Raw genomic sequence first — 17,559 nt, 5'->3', positions numbered from 1 at the left:
TGCTCCAAATGAACAATAACACCGTTCACTTGGACCAGAACTGGATTTTCAGGCACCTCGATGCGCCCGAGTTCTCACCTTCATCCCCAAAAATCACCGTATGAGCAATAATTTGAGCGTTTTATGAACTCACTCTAAATATGCTTGGTGTGTCCACACTTCTGGTGAGCTGTGACCACTTGACAATAATTTAAAAAAGCACAAGTTGTGGATGACAACATCAGCCAAGCATATTCAATGGCCCGCATCAAAACTGCAGCCAAAAGCATTGGTGGAAGGTAACTAAGAACATTTACTCAAGTACTGTATTACTGAATAATTTTGAGGTGCTTTACTTGAGTATTTCTAGCTTATGGTACATTATACTTCTACTCTATTACATATCAGAGGCAATGTTACATTTATTGTACTTTTTTACTTCACTACGTTTTTCATGTCCAGTGAAATCCATCTCCAAATTAAGGGGTTTTGAATTGACTTTTTTTTTTGATAAACTGAAGAGTGAAATGTTCCTTCACTGGTTGAGAAAAGCCCTCTACTTCTTCAGTTAAATCAAAAAACCCTCTTGGATTCAGAGGGATAATGCATCGTCACAAAGCCGAACACGGGTCTGTTTTTCTGAGCTCATTAAAAGTTGACTTTTTAAGGAGATATGACATGGTTCTCCCGGGGCAATGGTGATCTTATAGATTATGCTGCATTACCAAAGATTAAAAAACTCAACAGTATATAAAAGGAGTCAAATTTAGCACAACCTTAAATATCTACAGCATTAAAATACAACATACACATCAATGCAGCAGTGATATTAATTCAAAAGAATGATGAAAAATAATGACAGTGACCATTTTTCTGCATAATGGGTCTATACTCTGGATACTAATCACATACTTTTACTTGGGTTTTGAATGCAAAACTTTCACCTGTAAATGAGTATTTTTCACACCGTGGTATTTGTACTTGTTCTTAAATAAAGGATCTGAATACTTATCCTACCATTGGCCAAAAGCAAGGATTACCATGACCAACAAACGGGACAGGTGAGCAGTCAAGAGATGGACACAGACAAATTGTCCAGATCCAGATCGTTTGACGTCGTAAAAGAAGAAAAGAAACCCGGAGGCCTACCGCCCCGTGTCATCTCATATCTGTTCAGTTACCACTGGACTGAAAGCTAAGCTGACGTTGACGCTCCCTCTGCGCTCACCATAAGCAGCGAGGAGCTCGACTATCTTGCTGCTATCAGGGGACAAAAGTGAAGCCCTTTGATTGAGGCTTCATCGCACAGCAAGTTTATCTACCCGTGTTGCATCACTACTCAGCATTCACATGTACAGCTCGCTGCCAAGAAAAGGGCCTCTCCTTTAACCACGGAGCAAAACGCTGAGAGTAACACAGGTTTCTCCCACAGAGTGAATCACAAAGCTCAGGATAGAAACTCACTCTTGCATTCTCCTCCTCTGTCTCTCAAACAGCTGACAAGACTTGCACAGTGGGTTTGATGGCAAATCGCCAATCTCGCCTCCCTCGTTCAGTGAGATAAGTTAAACCACAAGTTAATTTCAGAATTTGGGAGGGGGGGGGGAGAAAGAAAAATGTACTTGTCTCTTTGTATAGGAGACATCAAAATCCCTTTCAGAACACATATCATTTCCAAATGGTTCGAAACCCCTTGCATGAAATCACAGCTAGTAAGTAACTAGTCATTTGATCAAATAGTAATGAATCAACAATAATATTTTGATAATCGATTCAACATTTCAGTGATTTACCAAGCAACAATGCCAAATATTTGCTGGGTTGAGATTCTTTGATGCTTTATTTTACCATATATGGTAAGAAATAGAATATGTTCAGGTTTTAGTGGGATATTAAATTATTATGAGTACCTCGTATGGTGCAGCATTTTTAGTCAGATTAAATCGATTGAGAAAATATTCATGACTTGCCATCAGTTTTAGAAAGATGTAACAGTCCGTTTCTAGCTTGGATTTCCTCTTCACAATGAAAAAAATTAAAAAAAAAAAAAGGTACAAAACAGTGGAATCTGCCAATGTTTCACATACTGCCAAAATAGATGACTCAGTTTATATTATTCATGTCACAAACCTCATCACCACTCAATTAACAATAATAATACCAAAACAGCAATGACCTCAATAACTATGAGAGCATCCAAATGGGGTTACCGTCCAATAAGAGGCAGTGTGTCAGTCCACTGCTGAGGCCAATACGCAAAACCCATCACGAAGCTATCTTTGTCAAGTCTGCATGTGGAAGGTAATCTGACCACCTATGTTTATCTGATCAGGGGATGGCAGACCAGAAAGGAAATATCTTGCTCTGTAGTTGTGCTCAGAAGTAAACTCCCAAGCTATGATAGCATCACCATATAAGAGGATGTAGAGCACATTATCACACCTCAGAAAAACTTCGAGAGTTGAGTCACGGTCATATCTTTAGGGCGATCAACCTGTCTGATGGCGGAGCAGCTGTCTTTTTTGTTTTAACCGTATGCTTCCATTGCAGCTGCGTCGGGACGTTTTTTTGTTTTGTTTTTTTACAAACTTGACAAACCACTCAACTTAATTACAAATTAATTCACGCCTTCAACGCCGTCCTCTATTCGTAACACGATATTACAAGTGACCCGTGTGACCATTTTTAAAAAAAACTGATACGACGTACGATGTGCTGGTTGGCAGCTTTCCCATCATTTTACACCGAGTTGAGCTCATTTAATTTTTGCTGAATAACGTTCACCTCTTAAAAGTTAACCAGGTAAGTTGAGTGTCACGAGCTTCTGACGTTAACGTTAGCTAGCTAAATAACCCCGTAGCTCATTCTTTAGCGCAGGGGAACACCTTTTTCAACACCGGTGAAGGATGGAAAACACCCTCACGGTTCACATTTAGCGCGTCCTGGTTTCTAGTCAGTAACCAAACAAGATACAAAAAAACATGTAATTGGGTCTACGGAGAGCTAACGTAGCTGCGTGTGCCGCATCCGAGAAAAAAAAAAAAAAGAAAACACACAAGCTAGTGCTGCTTAGCTTGGCAAGCTAACGAGCAGTTTACCCGGCATGCTCATTAAAACCACACGTCCACCAAACGTACCTGTGATCACGGCTGCGACCCAGAAGATGCCCCGTCGGTGCCGTCACCGATGTACCACGAACCGTTTGCAGTGCCCGAAATAATTCAAATTCCACAGAAAGTGTCGGGAAAGACGCTGGCAGTCCAATCGCTTCAGCCACCGCTGCTGAATGGCTGCTACGCGGAGGCTCAACCAAACGTCCTCCTTAGCAACGGACCGCCTCCGCGCGACCTCATTGGCTCGGCGCGTGCGGATTGATCGGTGAGACGACAGAGCAACCTGTAGGCCAAAAAGAAGAAGGAAGAAAATACTTTTGGGTGTGTTTTTGTTTTCATATCTGTGGATTTATCGGTGCTAGATTAGATACTTGGAATTAAATTACAAACTCAGTCGGATGCTCCTTTAAACGACTCATCTTCCTACAGCAGGTTCCACTGAATTCCTTTAATCAAGATATGGGATAATTTCTGTTTTATCTCAAATATACAAATGTTAAGAGATACAGGAAAGCAGGTTACATGTATTCAAGTACTGTACTTTGTTGCATTGTTGTGGTACTTTTACTTTACTTGGGTATTTCCCCTTTAATTAATTTATCATCAATAATAATCACTGTTGCTTTGCGGATTCAGATGATTGACACCGCATTTATATCAACTCATACATCCTGATATATTACATAGATTGAGATACCCAGCATTAAGTAGTTAGGATTAGCCACACATGTACCAGTTTACACATTCATGCATCACTAATTATTAATCAGTAATATTCTAGCCATTCTGTATAATGAGTACTTTTACTTTTGGTTCTTTAAGTTATTTCTTCATGCTTGTACACTTGTATTACCACAGTGTGGTATTACTGCTTAAGTAAAAGATCTGAGCATTACTCCCGAAAAGGACATATTGAGTTGTGTTAGGCCTGCTGGCCCAATGTCACTGTCTGACTTTAATGATTAGATCTCCGGAGATGATCCTGTCTGTCCCAAATCCTTCAACATTAGTACACAGATGACGTAATACCGTGCAATGTCTCCAGCAGGGGTACAAGTATTCACATCTATAAGAGCTTAACAATGCATTCAGTTTCATGTTTAAGTTGACATTAAGTGTTTGTATGTAACATCAAATGAATTGGCATGTAGTGAGATTTGTGCTGTAAAATTGTACTTAAGAGGAGCGTGTGTCTAAATACTTGTTAACATTTCACTCCAGGTGTCCAGCTCCTGTCACCTGACCGGTTCTTCATTATATTCTCTATCTGGCTGATATGCAAACACAAGTCCAGTCGGCAGAGGAACTCTTGAAATCGCATAGTTTTGGATAAAAAACACAGTATTCACTTCCTGTTTTACACAAGTTTATCAAAGTCCCTTCCACCATTTGTCCAGTCTTTTTTTTGATGACCAGGATTCACTATGTTGTATTTTTAAAACTCCTCTGACTTTTCACATTCATTGTCAATTTTGTCTTTTCTCAGGTTTCGGGCCATGTTTGTCTCCCACCCCCTCTCCTCCCCTGATGATGAAACCTTGGCCCCTTTAAAAGGCCAGAAGTTTATCAGCATTCACTTGCATTCCTCGCATAGCTCTGAAGCCCGCTGAGCTGCAGCGTGGCATGCTTTGTGGCCTGGAAGGTTTCAAAACCAACGAGGGAAAAAAATCTAACAAAGTTGTCAAGCCTGTTAAGCTAATGATTGACATAATATGTCTCTCTCAAACAAACACACAAAGCACACACATATTGTCTCTATTGGTATACACCCTCCTTTTGTTATTAATTATCTTTAATCTAATTGTCTTCATGACTCCTTTTTTTTTTTTTTTTTTAAACCAAGCCTTCATTCATCAACCTGAGGTCAGAGTCACCAAATGTTGCTGGAGAGCCTCTAACATATCTGTGAGGATATTCTGCCCCCTTGTGGTCACTGTATGTAAGTTCAGCGACACAATAAAATATCTGTTTTCATGGCATGTTTGGAAGAAGCACTCAGATGTGTCCCTTTCATAAAAGTATCAATATGACGGTGTAGAAATACTGCTTATAAAAGTATTGCACTCTAAATTGTATTTGAGTAGAAAGAAGAACAAAAGTTTTAGCAACAAAATGTACTTAATATGACGCAGAATGACTAATTTCAGAACAAAATATATCATATAACTATAATAATAATAAAAGATATGAAGAGACAGACAGCTTTCTTTCGACATTTAGGATGTAACATGATGATATTGTATGTTAAATGAAAGCATGTTTTAGACCACATTCAGTCCAGTAACACGTCTGCACTTCCTAATTTTAAATAGCACGCTAAAGTAGTCTTAATATTAATCTCAAAGTTCTGCTGAGGCTGACATGTTTTTAGTTATCCTGCCATGAATTGAATTTTAGGACGAGTGGAACATTTCTAACTCACAAGTCAGGGAATAACCAACGTCGTTAGAATTCATCCTCATAAAATAGGAATTGAAATATTTATCTCCAGTTATCGACACGACCAGCATTTAAAACACACATAAAATATTCCACAATTTCTTTATTACCGGTACATGTTTTAAATATCTGTTGAATAAATGTCTCAGAGCGGATGCACTTTTAAATATTTCGCTGTCAATGATATTTGGATATTCTGACTGTAAACAAGCATCTTTGTTGTTTACAATTATGAAACTAGTGTTTGATGCTCATATGATATTGTGTTTGTGTTCCTCTTTGCCACATTACTATAGATCAAAAATCATAAGACCATACAGCACACCATTCCAACTTACTTTGCAAATAATTAGAGCAATAATTATTTTGTCACCACATTTTATTCTTTAAACAACATATAGAGTACTTGACACAAAAAAAGAAGCCAATATCTGCTTCAAATATTTACATAAAACTTTGTAGAGAGACAGAAAAAGAAAAAAACATTCTTTGGGTCTGACCATGCAAAACAATAAATAATGTACCTGACAGTGCTTTGCATGGTGCGCTCAAAAATACAAATAAAAATAAAAAGCTCTCAGACTGACTGAAGTATGCACGCGCTGAGGCAATCCTCGCTACTCCAAATATAAGCATATATAAACGGCCGACCAGGATAGATACAGAAATGAAAGAAAAAAAAAGTGAGATGTGCAACAGTTTTTCATGAAAAGCTTAAGATTAAGTAGAATAAACTGCGGCGCCCTCGAAAGATGGAGCACTGTACACACACAGACCTCCGGGGCGTTGCTCGGCGAGGCCTTCGAATGTTTTCAGCGGACGCTCTCGACCCCGGAGAGCGGGAGAAGTGTACAGTCACCACACTCAGTTCATCCCTCAGCGAGGCGACACACGGAGGGCAGATGTGACCCCCCCCCCCCCACACACACACACAGGTCCCTCAATCTGCTCACCCCCCCCCCCCCCTCCTTCTGACCGCCGTGGCTCAGGTGATTATTTGTGGCTCCCAGGACTGGCTGGCCATCTGGGGGCGACACTGCGTGATGACCAGAGGGCCCATCGGGGTCTGGCTGTCCAGACAGAGGCCACTGACCATGTGCTGCAGAGCCGGGCCTTTAGGCTTCCACTTCTGCACACAGAGGGAGAGAGAAAAACAAACAAAAAGAAAGCAACATGAATATGTCTTTGTCATTTATTTTTTGACAGACGTCCTCCTTCCTGATCATAAAACGATGGTTTGTGTTCGTAGTGACTAATGGACCGAGTCACACCTGAATAACAGAAAACAAGCGAATGATTGACTCGTTGGACTCTTGGTGTAAAAGTCACAGGAGAGCCAGCTGTCGTCAGCCCGAAGAGACAATTTGTTTTCACTGATAAGTGAAAGAGTGAGTCCATTTACTCAAGGACTGTACAGTAAAGGAAACATTTGCAGGACATGTCCTTTAATACTCCTTTGTACTTTTACTCCACTACATTTCAAAGGTAATTATCGTTGTTTTTTTAACTCCACTACATTTAGTTTTTTTAACAGTTTGAGTTACTTTACAAATAAAGGTGTTGAGTGGAAATCCACGCCGCCAGTAAAGTGCTACTTGCACATTAACATCATTGTACAGATCCAATAATATAACACATAACAGTATAACAATCACAGAGGCCAGTTTTCTGGTATATGTTTACTTAAATTAAAGCAGGATAGATTGCAACCAACTGAACGGCCCTCGGCTCACTCCTTCCTCTGCAAGACTGAGGTCATATGTGAGTAACTGCGACTGTAAAACCATGGCAACGGCTTTGTGTTTTGGGTTATTTACTTCACCCTCGCTGATTTAAATGGATAGGACATAACATTGAAGACAGTATGATGTAACACATTTCAACAGCACCACAAACATGCAGCCTCCGAAATGACCATAAAGTTGATTCAACGCCACTAAAATGGCTACAAACATAAACTGAACACTATAACCTTTGTGAAAGAGGAATTAATTGCAGGACTGTTGCATTAATTTTGCCGAGGTGTCCCCAATAAACTGACAAATGAGTGCATATTGCAGTACAACGACTATTACTTCTCCTCAAGTGAAGGAGGAGGTAGCGGATCACCAAAAGGAGACACAGGCTCATATTATGGTGTATCGTTTGTTATCATTGTACTTATTCCTAATATCCATTTATGGTCATCATTAAATCACTTACACTCCTTCACCCTCTCTGATAAATGTAATTCAAACTTCTTCTTTTTTTTTTACATAGTAACACGATTTCCAGTCATTGAAATGTCGGCTGGATTTCTTTGATTTTCCATGAATCTAATATTCTTTTCAACAGAGACGCTATAACATGTTCATAAACAGGCCGCCTGTGAACCGCCGGCTATAAGTGATTTTGTTCATTAGCTTGCCGATTAACCAGTTAGAGGCGGACTCAAGGCGACGGCAGAGAACGAGAGGGCCAGGCGCAGACTTCAGCAACCATCTGGAGGCTTATCAATGAGTGGAGGTGAATGAGAGGTTAATCTTCAAATCCCAGAGGAGGGAGAGTGCGTCTGTGTTTACGTGTGTGTGTGTGTGTGTGTGTTACATACTGTAAACATGTGTTGTTATAAACATGTACTGTTACACGAGCGCGCTGTGCCTTTAAGTGTGTGCATGTGTGTGCAACAAAGATGGGAAGGAAATGAAATGTCAGAATGAAAGTGTTCAGAGTTTAGTAACGATGATTATGTGCAGCTTTGTGATTTAATTGTGGAGTTTTCTGTGTCTTGAAATATGTCTAATTCATGCCAATACCTTTTCCAAGTATGTTGTTATATTTATCCATGATGGACAAGCTTCTAATGCAGCGTTTGAACCAGCGCTGGGCATAACCTCTCCAGTGAATAAATCAATAAATCAATAAAACATATATAATGCAGAGTTCCAGACTGTTCTTACGCAGCAGTGATGAGAGAAAAGCCTCTGTCATACTGGTGATGGTTTAATGTGATACCTATTTACATTCCTTTTTTTTAAAGGCACCATCACTTGCTGCTCTAAGAGTTAAATGCCTTCAGTGCTCTTTCCTTCAAAGAGCAGAGTCAAAAACATTTATGTTCCCTCTCTATGGGATTAAACACTCAGGACAAAGAAGTCAAATAGCTCCCACAGAAAAAACTGGTTTCTTGTTAATGGGCAGGTTTCCAAAGACTTCTCAAGGGATTATGAAGAGCCTACAGAGAGATGAGAGGAGGGCCAAACACATGGTTCGACTTATTAACTCCCTCTTCGGTGTCATAAATCTACCCGGCAGCCAATGACGGATTTTAGGACACATTTGATAACATTCACAAATGGAAGACTATGGGAGGACTATAGGAGGACTATGGAAGGACTATGGGAGGACTATAGGAGGACTATGGAAGGACTATGGGAGGACTATGGGAGGACTATGGGAAGACTATGGGAAGACTATGGGAAGACTATGGGAGGACTATGGGAGGACTATGGGAGGACTATGGGAAGACTATGGGAAGACTATGGGAGCGCTTGTTCCCCTGCATCTATAAAAATGGAGCGCTCTTCCTTTCCTTTGCAACAAGGCCACTCGGATGGACTCCTCGCATCAGCACCAGCATCTGAGCCCGGAGCCGCCTCTCATCTCCACGTCTCTCGTGTCTGAGTTCAACGCTGAGGACAAATGATTCCAAAACGAGATAACCGTTTGGAAAAAAAACCGAGACCTTCCGTCAAAATGACTGATAGTGTCAGACTAAAGCGGATTCCACGTCTCTTATGTTAACCCTTAGGTAACAGCATCACTTTACAGAACACTGTGTCTCAATCCACTTAAATTTTTCAGGTTTTCATGTTTTTCTTTGAAAGGCGAACACTATTTTCTTCTCACCTGTCTGGGCTCTTTCGCATTGCAGGACTCCATCTTGACCTTTGACCCCGCTGTGAAGGCTGAAATGGCCAGGCAGAAGTCCTGCTGCCGGATCAGGGGCTCTATTAGTTCCCATCTCTGAAAAAAACACAGGGAAAAAAAGGATGACTGTGGTTGGCTTTCGTCACCTCAATTAAAAAAACACAGTGTCGACATTTTTGGCTTCAAATTGAGGGGCTTTTGGTTTGATTTATTCTTTTATAATGGACAAGTATTCCATTTAACATTAGTGCTTTCATGTGTCTTGGTAAATTTACCCGGAATCCAGATGAATGGTCTTGACTATGTGTTGCAAGATTGGGTTTCTAAAGGTTACAATTGTCGTCTTTACTGGATTACAGACTTCCACAGTTGTCAATTAGAAACCGACGGATTCAAAGAGATGACGCCTGAAATTGACAAACTTGGCTGCGTTTACTTCCTGGAAAAAGGAAGAACTGTTCCAAGTTATTCTCACACCGACCCACATTTCCTTCTCAGCAACGTACGCTTGAATCACCTGCCGTGAGCAACAGGTGGGAGGCTTCAAACATAACACCTAATAATATCTCTGGTATCCGGCTGAGCTCATCATGGGTAATATAATAAAGCTCGGCAGTGACTAATGTTGACTACCGTGACTAAACTTTAATTCAGTTTTGGCGTGCACGTCCTCACGTGATGATTGATAACACTTGTTTTATCAGCTCTGTAACCTAGCAACAGAGGATACCTTTTTACCCCCACGCAGGCTACGGAAGTTGAAGAATGGAGCATCGTGGCATTTAACGTGTTGATAAAAATGTCATATTTATAAATGAATATATAAAAAAACAGCAAATACGTTACCACACAGAATCAATATTGACTACATTACATAAGTCATTAAATTGTGTATGAATCCAAGCAGGTCAAACCAATGCAGATTGAGACCGTAATTCAGACTTTCAGTGTACGAGCCGGAGTCTCGCCCTAGTGGCAGAGTCCTGACCTGCGACTGCGGCCTAATGGCTCCGATGCCCCTGCACTCTGCCAGGCCGAGGGTATCGGTCCCACGGGTCTCCAGACACAAACCGCCTTGTCTCAGCACACTGGACACCGCTTCCTGCTCCGGGACCCTGAGGGAGCCAATGAGAGGGAGGAGAGAGAGGCCGATGAGAGAGAACAGATGGATTGAATTGACTGGTTTCCGCCATTGAGGAATTGAATCGCACCGCTCAGTAATGGGCCCAATTACGACACGCGCTTGTGAAAAATATACAATTATAATTCAAGAAACTACATTTATTTGGAAGCTAACTAGCTGGGGCTTAAGAAACAAGCTGGTGGGATAACCACTAATACCCCACTCATGTGTTTCCATCCAAATTGGATGCATTAACATCATTGGCTCTGAACGTGGGGGTCATAATAACTCCAAGGAGTTGCACATATTTTTCTGATTTCGGTCATTGAGAAGAAGACATTTTGACTGCATTCATCATTGTGTCTTTTCTTTCGGTAAACACAGCTTTTTTTAATGGTGTTTGGAGGGAAACTTCGGCCCTCGGTGTTAAACAACAGTTCAAAACTACCAATTTTATCCACAGGTCAGGCAGGAACGTCGTCTATAAATTCTAGGATAACTTGCAGTCATAAAAAAGCCTCCATTAAAAAATGATACTTGGATGTTTGACCCTCACCGTGCAGCGTTTGACACTCGAGGGTAGTTTTCACATAAAGGTTTCTCTGTTCTCGCCTTAAATCTGAGAGCATGAGCAGGACTTTTTCATTTAAGAACTATTTTCTTTCAACTAATGTTTCACAAAGAAACAGCTCACGACAAGGTCGTGGATTATCTTGAGTGACCGGGTCATGATGTCTGAAAAGAGACATTGCTTTTTCAAATGTATTTAACGTCGAGTCCCATCATAATGGAGAGAAAGTCAGACGTCTCGACGGGCGACATTTCCAAAACCAGACAACTCACACCAAAAACAATCTAGATTGATAAATATCATTTACAGATAAGAGGAACAATATGTATTTTGGGGGGAACTGTCCAGCAGTTCAAACTTTTGAAATTGAAAAGATTATTATAAATAAATTCTGGATTTTGTCAATGTGATGGAGTAAATCTATTTATAATATTTATTTATGAAGATAATTTAAAAAGACACAAATAATTAGTATTAAAAACAAAGCTAAATACCAGTGAACCGCAGCTCAGTTTAAACGTGCCGTACCTCAGCTCCGGATAGACGTTCTCCATGTACCAGCGGAAAGGTTTGCAGTTCAACTTCCGCCGCAGAGTCAGGCGGTCTGCGATGCTACAAAACAAACAAAAACACATGAGGATGCAGAGACATATACAGAAAGATAGAGACAGGAGAGAGAATCAAATGGACTCTTAGTCTTTGCTTTTCTTTGTCATATATGACAGTAAACAAAATAGTGTATTATTGGATAAATCAGGAAATTCAAACATAGTATAATAGCTAAATCTCTCTTGATTTGTTCAGTATTTTCAGATGTTTTTTTTACCAACAAAACAATTCTTGTTGTCAAGAATATGATCAGAAAGTGAATCTATAATGATCCTAACTGTCACTATCACGAGATACAAATAACCATAAAAAGTGCACATGAGGAAAAAAAGAGTTGGCAAACAAATAGTTTGTCATGGAAATTATGAGCATCGGTTAAAACAACTTGTTGACCAGATTGATTGCCCGACTGAAACAATAAAATAAATCATCCGTCGAGGTGTCTGAGCTATACAATGCAAAAGACACAGTGAGTGAATGAGTGACGTGCACGCTGAGAGAAGAAGGGCACAGAAAAGTGGACGCACCTGCCAAAGGCCTTGCCCTGGGCCGACGGCCTCGCTGAGTAGTAGTACTGTTTATACTCGTCCATCCACACCTCGGCAGCCCGCCGGGTGTTCCTGCACAGACACAGACACACAACACCTGCTCAGACGCAGTAATGACAGAGCTGCTGGCAGCTCCAATGGCAGCGCGGCACACAGGAGCCTTCAGACGAACCCAAAAGCCCCCACGTCTCCATCAGGAATTTCATCCTCCTCAAAAAAAATCTTTGTGTATTTTTGCAAGTGAAGACAAACAGGCAGATGAGAGAGTTTAGTGCGTTTCAGATCAATCCGACGCGCAGCGCCGGCGTTCAGACAAGATATTTACACAAGACTACGGCTGTATTTACAGCCGAGGGTACAATTCTGAACAGCACGTCGGTGGTAAATATTGTCTGTGTTCAGAAGGTGATGAAACAAAACTAAAAGAGTGAAATAAACACACAGCATAAAGGCGCCTCAATCCAGGTAATCACAACCTTTTTTTCTGAAAACTGTATCGCTGAGATATTTATTTGCTCTGTATTTCATTGTAGTTACTTACTAAATAAAAAAATACAAATAGCACTGTAGTTAAAAATAATGACAAAGCTTGATCTTTGTCAGTATGCCGGACTCTAAGAAGACCTGTTTCAAGATGAGGATTATGCAGTTTAATGTTGTTATGTTACACAAAGTCTGGGGAAAGATTAGTTCTTATACTTTATTCGTTTTCTTCCGCTTGAGTCAAAACGTGTGAAAAGTGTGACGCTCTTAATGTCACACTGAACTGCGCTGAATCATTTTGACACTACAGATTTGGAATGCTGAATTGTTTTGCTGTGTATAAAAAACACCGACACGGCAGACGTGGACGTCAGGTGTCCCAACAGAGCATCCCACTCACTTAATGTAGGTGAGAGCATTGCCTTCTGGGAAGTCGTACGGATGCCGTTTCCTGAACACGTGACCCACGCGGCTGCAGGGAAGAATCTCCAGGCTTCCTCCGCACATCCACACCCGGAAAGAAAGCTCTGCAGGAGGACAGACGCGGAGGATGAGGTCGGCAGGTAGTCTGTCTCTCTATATATATACATACATAATACATATATATCTATATATATATATATATATATATATATATATATATATATATATATATATATATATAGATATATAGTATATGTATATACCTGTATATATACTGTATATGTCTGATCATCCCAATGGCTGAGTTCATCTGATATATTGTTGATGCAGTAGAGGGATATAAGCTATAAATAAGCTGTAAATCAGCAGTATGAAAGCCAATGTTTCAGAGGACACAACTGGCATCTAAAGAGCGGGCCGCGGGGCCTCTGCAGCATCCAGAAGCATCCGCGGTGGTCCAGAGCCAACGCGACTAAGTACATCAAATGTTAATGAATGCCACTGTCATGACTGTCGTGAATTTGAATTTCTCATTACTATTTCTGCGTTGATGACAGCCGTGTCATTGGATACAGCTGGTGTTTATCTTTTTTACGAATGCACATGGCAGTCAAGAGGAGGAATAAGCGTATCTTTTTCCTTTTCTTATAGTTCCAAGTGATTGATATTCATTTTAGTTCTTGATTTACAGAATTTTTTTTTTGATTGTTCTTCCATTTTAATGGAAGTATACTCATGGTTTGCAACCAGGTGATAGAATACAGTGACTTGTGTCTAGGTTTAGAGAGTTTAGTTAATATTCAGTATGCTTTATATTTTGTAAAGTACCTTTTGTAATCTCCTCCACACCTACTTCTCCTCTACCAAAATGTAAACATCTTTTTCAATGAGAAGGTTCTGCTATGTTTGCGGTTCTCCAGCAGGTCAGAGTAAACACTCCGAGTGTGGAGGACGGCCGTGAAGGACGAGCTAAGTAAACGTTGAGCGAGCTCACCAAAGTTCTCCCCTCCCCAGATGTCCATGTGGGTGTCGTACTGGCCCAGGTGGTTGAACCAGCTCTTGTCCATGACGAAGATCCCACCAGCGATGACAGGAGTCCTGCAGAGTGGAGCGGAGTCATTTCCTGTAACCCACTCTCTTAGAGAGAGACGTTTTTTTAGTGCAGCCAGAGGAGTTTGCTCCAATTGAAGTTAGACATCACCAAAATGATGTCGAAGCAAGTAACTGAGCTCAAATTCTAAATTCTAAGTCCAATAATATGTGCAAGGGGGGCAAATCCACAGGCTCCAGGCTTACTGAGTGTTCACTGCTAGTAAAGCACAACATCAGCCGACTAAATAAAGGCCTGTGAAAGGTCCTTGTGTCGAATACTAATTTTGTGATTTGAGATTTGTGCGAACATGTTGCATATTCCGAAAATGAACTTCACAATTTCGCACACTGGGAGGCAGGTAGTATTTTAGAGGTAGAAAAACAGAAACAGCGGGTTACATAAAAGGGGCTCAAGCAGCTGATTCTTCTTGATCGTGGGCAAAGAAATGTAATCTTTAAACAAGAGCGACCACAAATGTTGCTGCATGACAGACAAAGAAGCTGAGAAGGTTTTATATGGTGGAAAGAGAAGTGATCCTACAACTCTGTGTGAGCAGGATTTGACCCTTTCATAGTCTACTGAGATGACAAATAATTTGTATATAATATATGTATTTAAGGGTGTGTCACAACGTTATGCTCATGATGAAATGTTCAGGTCTGAAATCAGTTCCTATGGCTCTGTGGACCGCTGCAGCACAAAGGAGGAGGAAGAGGGATGATGACGAGCGCTGGAGACAGACCTGATTGCCTGTGTGGGGTCGCTCCTCGCCATTTTCTGCTCGATGGGAATCTGCTCCCATTTGAAATGGAGACTCCAGTCAAATCCTGAAGAGAGAGAGAGAGAGAGAGAGAGAGAGAGACAGACAAAAAGGCAGATCCAGTTACAACCCCTCCATTGTTCTGCAGAAGAAGACAAGATAAGAATATTTCAGCTGAACGAACTTTCATGATTTCACTCTTGCAGCTTCACGAAGCTTTACTTTCCAGTCGGACTTTAATCCACGAAGGAATTTCTAGCATGCGTTTTGAATTACTCTGGAAGGGTTAGTGATGTCACATAACGAGGGAGTTTTCCTCCACTGCAGCTGTGTGTTATCGCATGATTTGTGTGTGTTGTGTCCCGACCTCCTCTCAAGTCTGCAGAGGCGGCCAAATAGGCGAAGTTATCCAGGCTGATGACATCAATGATGGGGCTGACCACTCGCGTATGGTCCTGCATGAGAGGAGAAGGACACTATTATGCCAGAGTTTTATGCATGTTTTACATATTATAATGTGTTACATTTCAGTCACGTTTGTGATCAGACATTCCCATTTCTCCATGATACAGCAATTATGTCTATAAGCAGGTTGTCGCGTAAAATACCTCGACAGCATTATGTTTCTGAATAATTAGTACGCAAATTCACAGCTCTTTTAATAACTGATGAATTGCAGAGAAGGGATTTATGGCACAGCGTTAATTACTAAGCAGGTGCACGGAGACGGGAGCCGAGTGAAAAGAGGTCAAACCCCTTCAATATAAGACAACTAATTCTGTAGAAATACATTTTTAATGACATGAAGCATCGCATTATATGTTTGTTTTTAATTAAGCATGTAAGCCAAAAGAGGCGAAGCACGGATTTTCATCTCAAAGGTTTAATCCCAAGTCGGCTCACTTGTTGCTCTCGTTACTAATATTAGCCGCTCTGTTTCAACAATGGTGGGCTGAAAAAGAAATATGCATGCAGGCTGAAATGATCAGGAAACGCGTGGACTTAAACCGAGTCAGAGTAGAAGAGCTATGAGTAAAGAAAAGTCCATGCGGTGAAAAATGCCTTACTTTTTATAGATCACACTTTATAGAAGATGAAGATGCAGCTTTTTATATTACAGACTGTTATATAAAATGTTAAGATTCATTAGACTTCTTGTATAAATTGATTTTTTTTTAAAAGAGCATCGTAGCGAAGATTCACCCCAACACTGTAATTGAGCCCCCCCTTATTTAACGTTAATAGGTAGTATATAAATACTAATACATATTGATAACAACACACTGTCATGTAGTTGCAAGCAAATGTAATGACTGCAACTATAACTGCTGTTGTGATGCACCTGTGTCTCTAGACTGTTTCTCAGTGTTGGTCCTCTTTTCATCTCTTTGGTTCTCTTTATAATTTGTTGAATGATGAAAGCCACAAACCGAAAGGTTGTTGGTCTCAAAATGACACAGTTCTAAATACATTTTAAAGCAATAAAGTGTCGCTGGAGTTGAATGGGAATGACAGTACACAAGACATTCTGACCTCTAGTCAAAGTATTAAAAAACGTGCACGTTTCTCTCTGAAGCAAGTGAACGTCCAGCAAAGTCATCACGTTTTCTTTGTGGAGGAACCAGGAACCGCTCTCACACCCTCTCACACCCACACATGCACTCTTCATCACATGCATGCCACATGACAGCAGGACCTGGTTCTGGAGGGACCAGAGAGCCGGGCAGCATACGATGTCTCATACCCAGCCTACAGCAGCTGTTCATGGGCATACGAGATCCCCCCCACCCCCTTCCTGACATCACTAAATATTCTAATGTAGTATGTTAAGAAAATAAATCAATCTACCTCACTAATGAGTATTAAATGTCAGATTGTGCTCTGGGGCCCCTGAAGTAGTCATTGGAATGTGTGGTTTATGTATTGATTAACTGCCTGTCCTGATAAGGAGAGGCAGTTACTAGGCACCTCCCTCTTTCTTGAGAACTGGAACAGGAATCTTTACAAATTCATATCAGCTCAACGTGGACTTCAACCATTGCGTCACTTTGAGTCATGTGGTAGGTGTAAGTGTGTAATGTCTCTTCTCGATTATATTGTGGAATATATTTCAAACATAAGCAATTCTTCGCACGGTTCACAGCGGACGAATAAACTCCAAACAGTTCACACCGCCTCCTGCTGAGGAAATAACGTGAAACCTGGAAGTAAAGCGTCGCACGGGGGGGAACTGACGACTGCTGACGGCGTGTGTGTGTGTGTGTGTGCGTCTGCGCCAACGCTGCGGTTCGCCCACGAGGCCTCTGAACTCGTCGGTGTGGTCACACAGTTTAGCAGCGGGACCACCCAACTGACTGTTTCCAATTAGAGCCGCCCGTCTCTTTGCTCGGAGGTTGAACCCGTCGTGAACTTTGTGTTCATTGCACCAAAGAGAGAGTGTGTGAGTGTGTGACTGTGTGTGTGTGTGTGAGGGAGGGAGGGAGCGGGTGTGAAATGCCACTCTGCCAGA

The 17,559-nt window shown here is 41.1% G+C and overlaps 2 protein-coding genes across 8 annotated transcripts in view; both read right to left on the bottom strand.

Annotated features, from left to right (window-relative positions):
• Nucleotides 1-3,277, bottom strand: part of numb (NUMB endocytic adaptor protein) — a 35,667-nt gene extending 32,390 nt beyond the window's left edge. For all 6 annotated transcript variants that reach the window (XM_034563210.1, XM_034563215.1, XM_034563212.1 and 3 more), the window contains exon 1: nucleotides 3,117-3,277. The gene's annotated coding sequence lies outside the window, so the exon portion shown is untranslated. The remainder of the gene's footprint in view (nucleotides 1-3,116) is intronic.
• Nucleotides 3,278-5,898: 2,621 nt separating this feature from the next.
• Nucleotides 5,899-17,559, bottom strand: part of galnt16 (UDP-N-acetyl-alpha-D-galactosamine:polypeptide N-acetylgalactosaminyltransferase 16) — a 30,872-nt gene continuing 19,211 nt past the window's right edge. The window contains exons 7-15 of one of the 2 annotated variants that reach the window (XM_034563422.1): nucleotides 15,418-15,505; nucleotides 15,033-15,117; nucleotides 14,192-14,295; nucleotides 13,175-13,301; nucleotides 12,271-12,363; nucleotides 11,663-11,746; nucleotides 10,429-10,555; nucleotides 9,420-9,536; nucleotides 5,899-6,660 (exon numbers count right to left, since the gene is read on the bottom strand). In XM_034563422.1, the coding sequence (XP_034419313.1) occupies nucleotides 6,517-6,660; nucleotides 9,420-9,536; nucleotides 10,429-10,555; nucleotides 11,663-11,746; nucleotides 12,271-12,363; nucleotides 13,175-13,301; nucleotides 14,192-14,295; nucleotides 15,033-15,117; nucleotides 15,418-15,505 (969 nt within the window). In that variant the 3' untranslated portion in view covers nucleotides 5,899-6,516. The remainder of the gene's footprint in view (nucleotides 6,661-9,419; nucleotides 9,537-10,428; nucleotides 10,556-11,662; nucleotides 11,747-12,270; nucleotides 12,364-13,174; nucleotides 13,302-14,191; nucleotides 14,296-15,032; nucleotides 15,118-15,417; nucleotides 15,506-17,559) is intronic. The other variant, XM_034563423.1, reaches the window with a different exon arrangement.

This window comes from Cyclopterus lumpus, chromosome 22 (genome assembly GCF_009769545.1).
Source record: "Cyclopterus lumpus isolate fCycLum1 chromosome 22, fCycLum1.pri, whole genome shotgun sequence".
Classification (NCBI taxonomy): Eukaryota; Metazoa; Chordata; class Actinopteri; order Perciformes; family Cyclopteridae; genus Cyclopterus; species Cyclopterus lumpus.
Note: the sequence above shows the minus strand (reverse complement) of the source record. Positions and strands in the feature narration are given on the sequence as shown.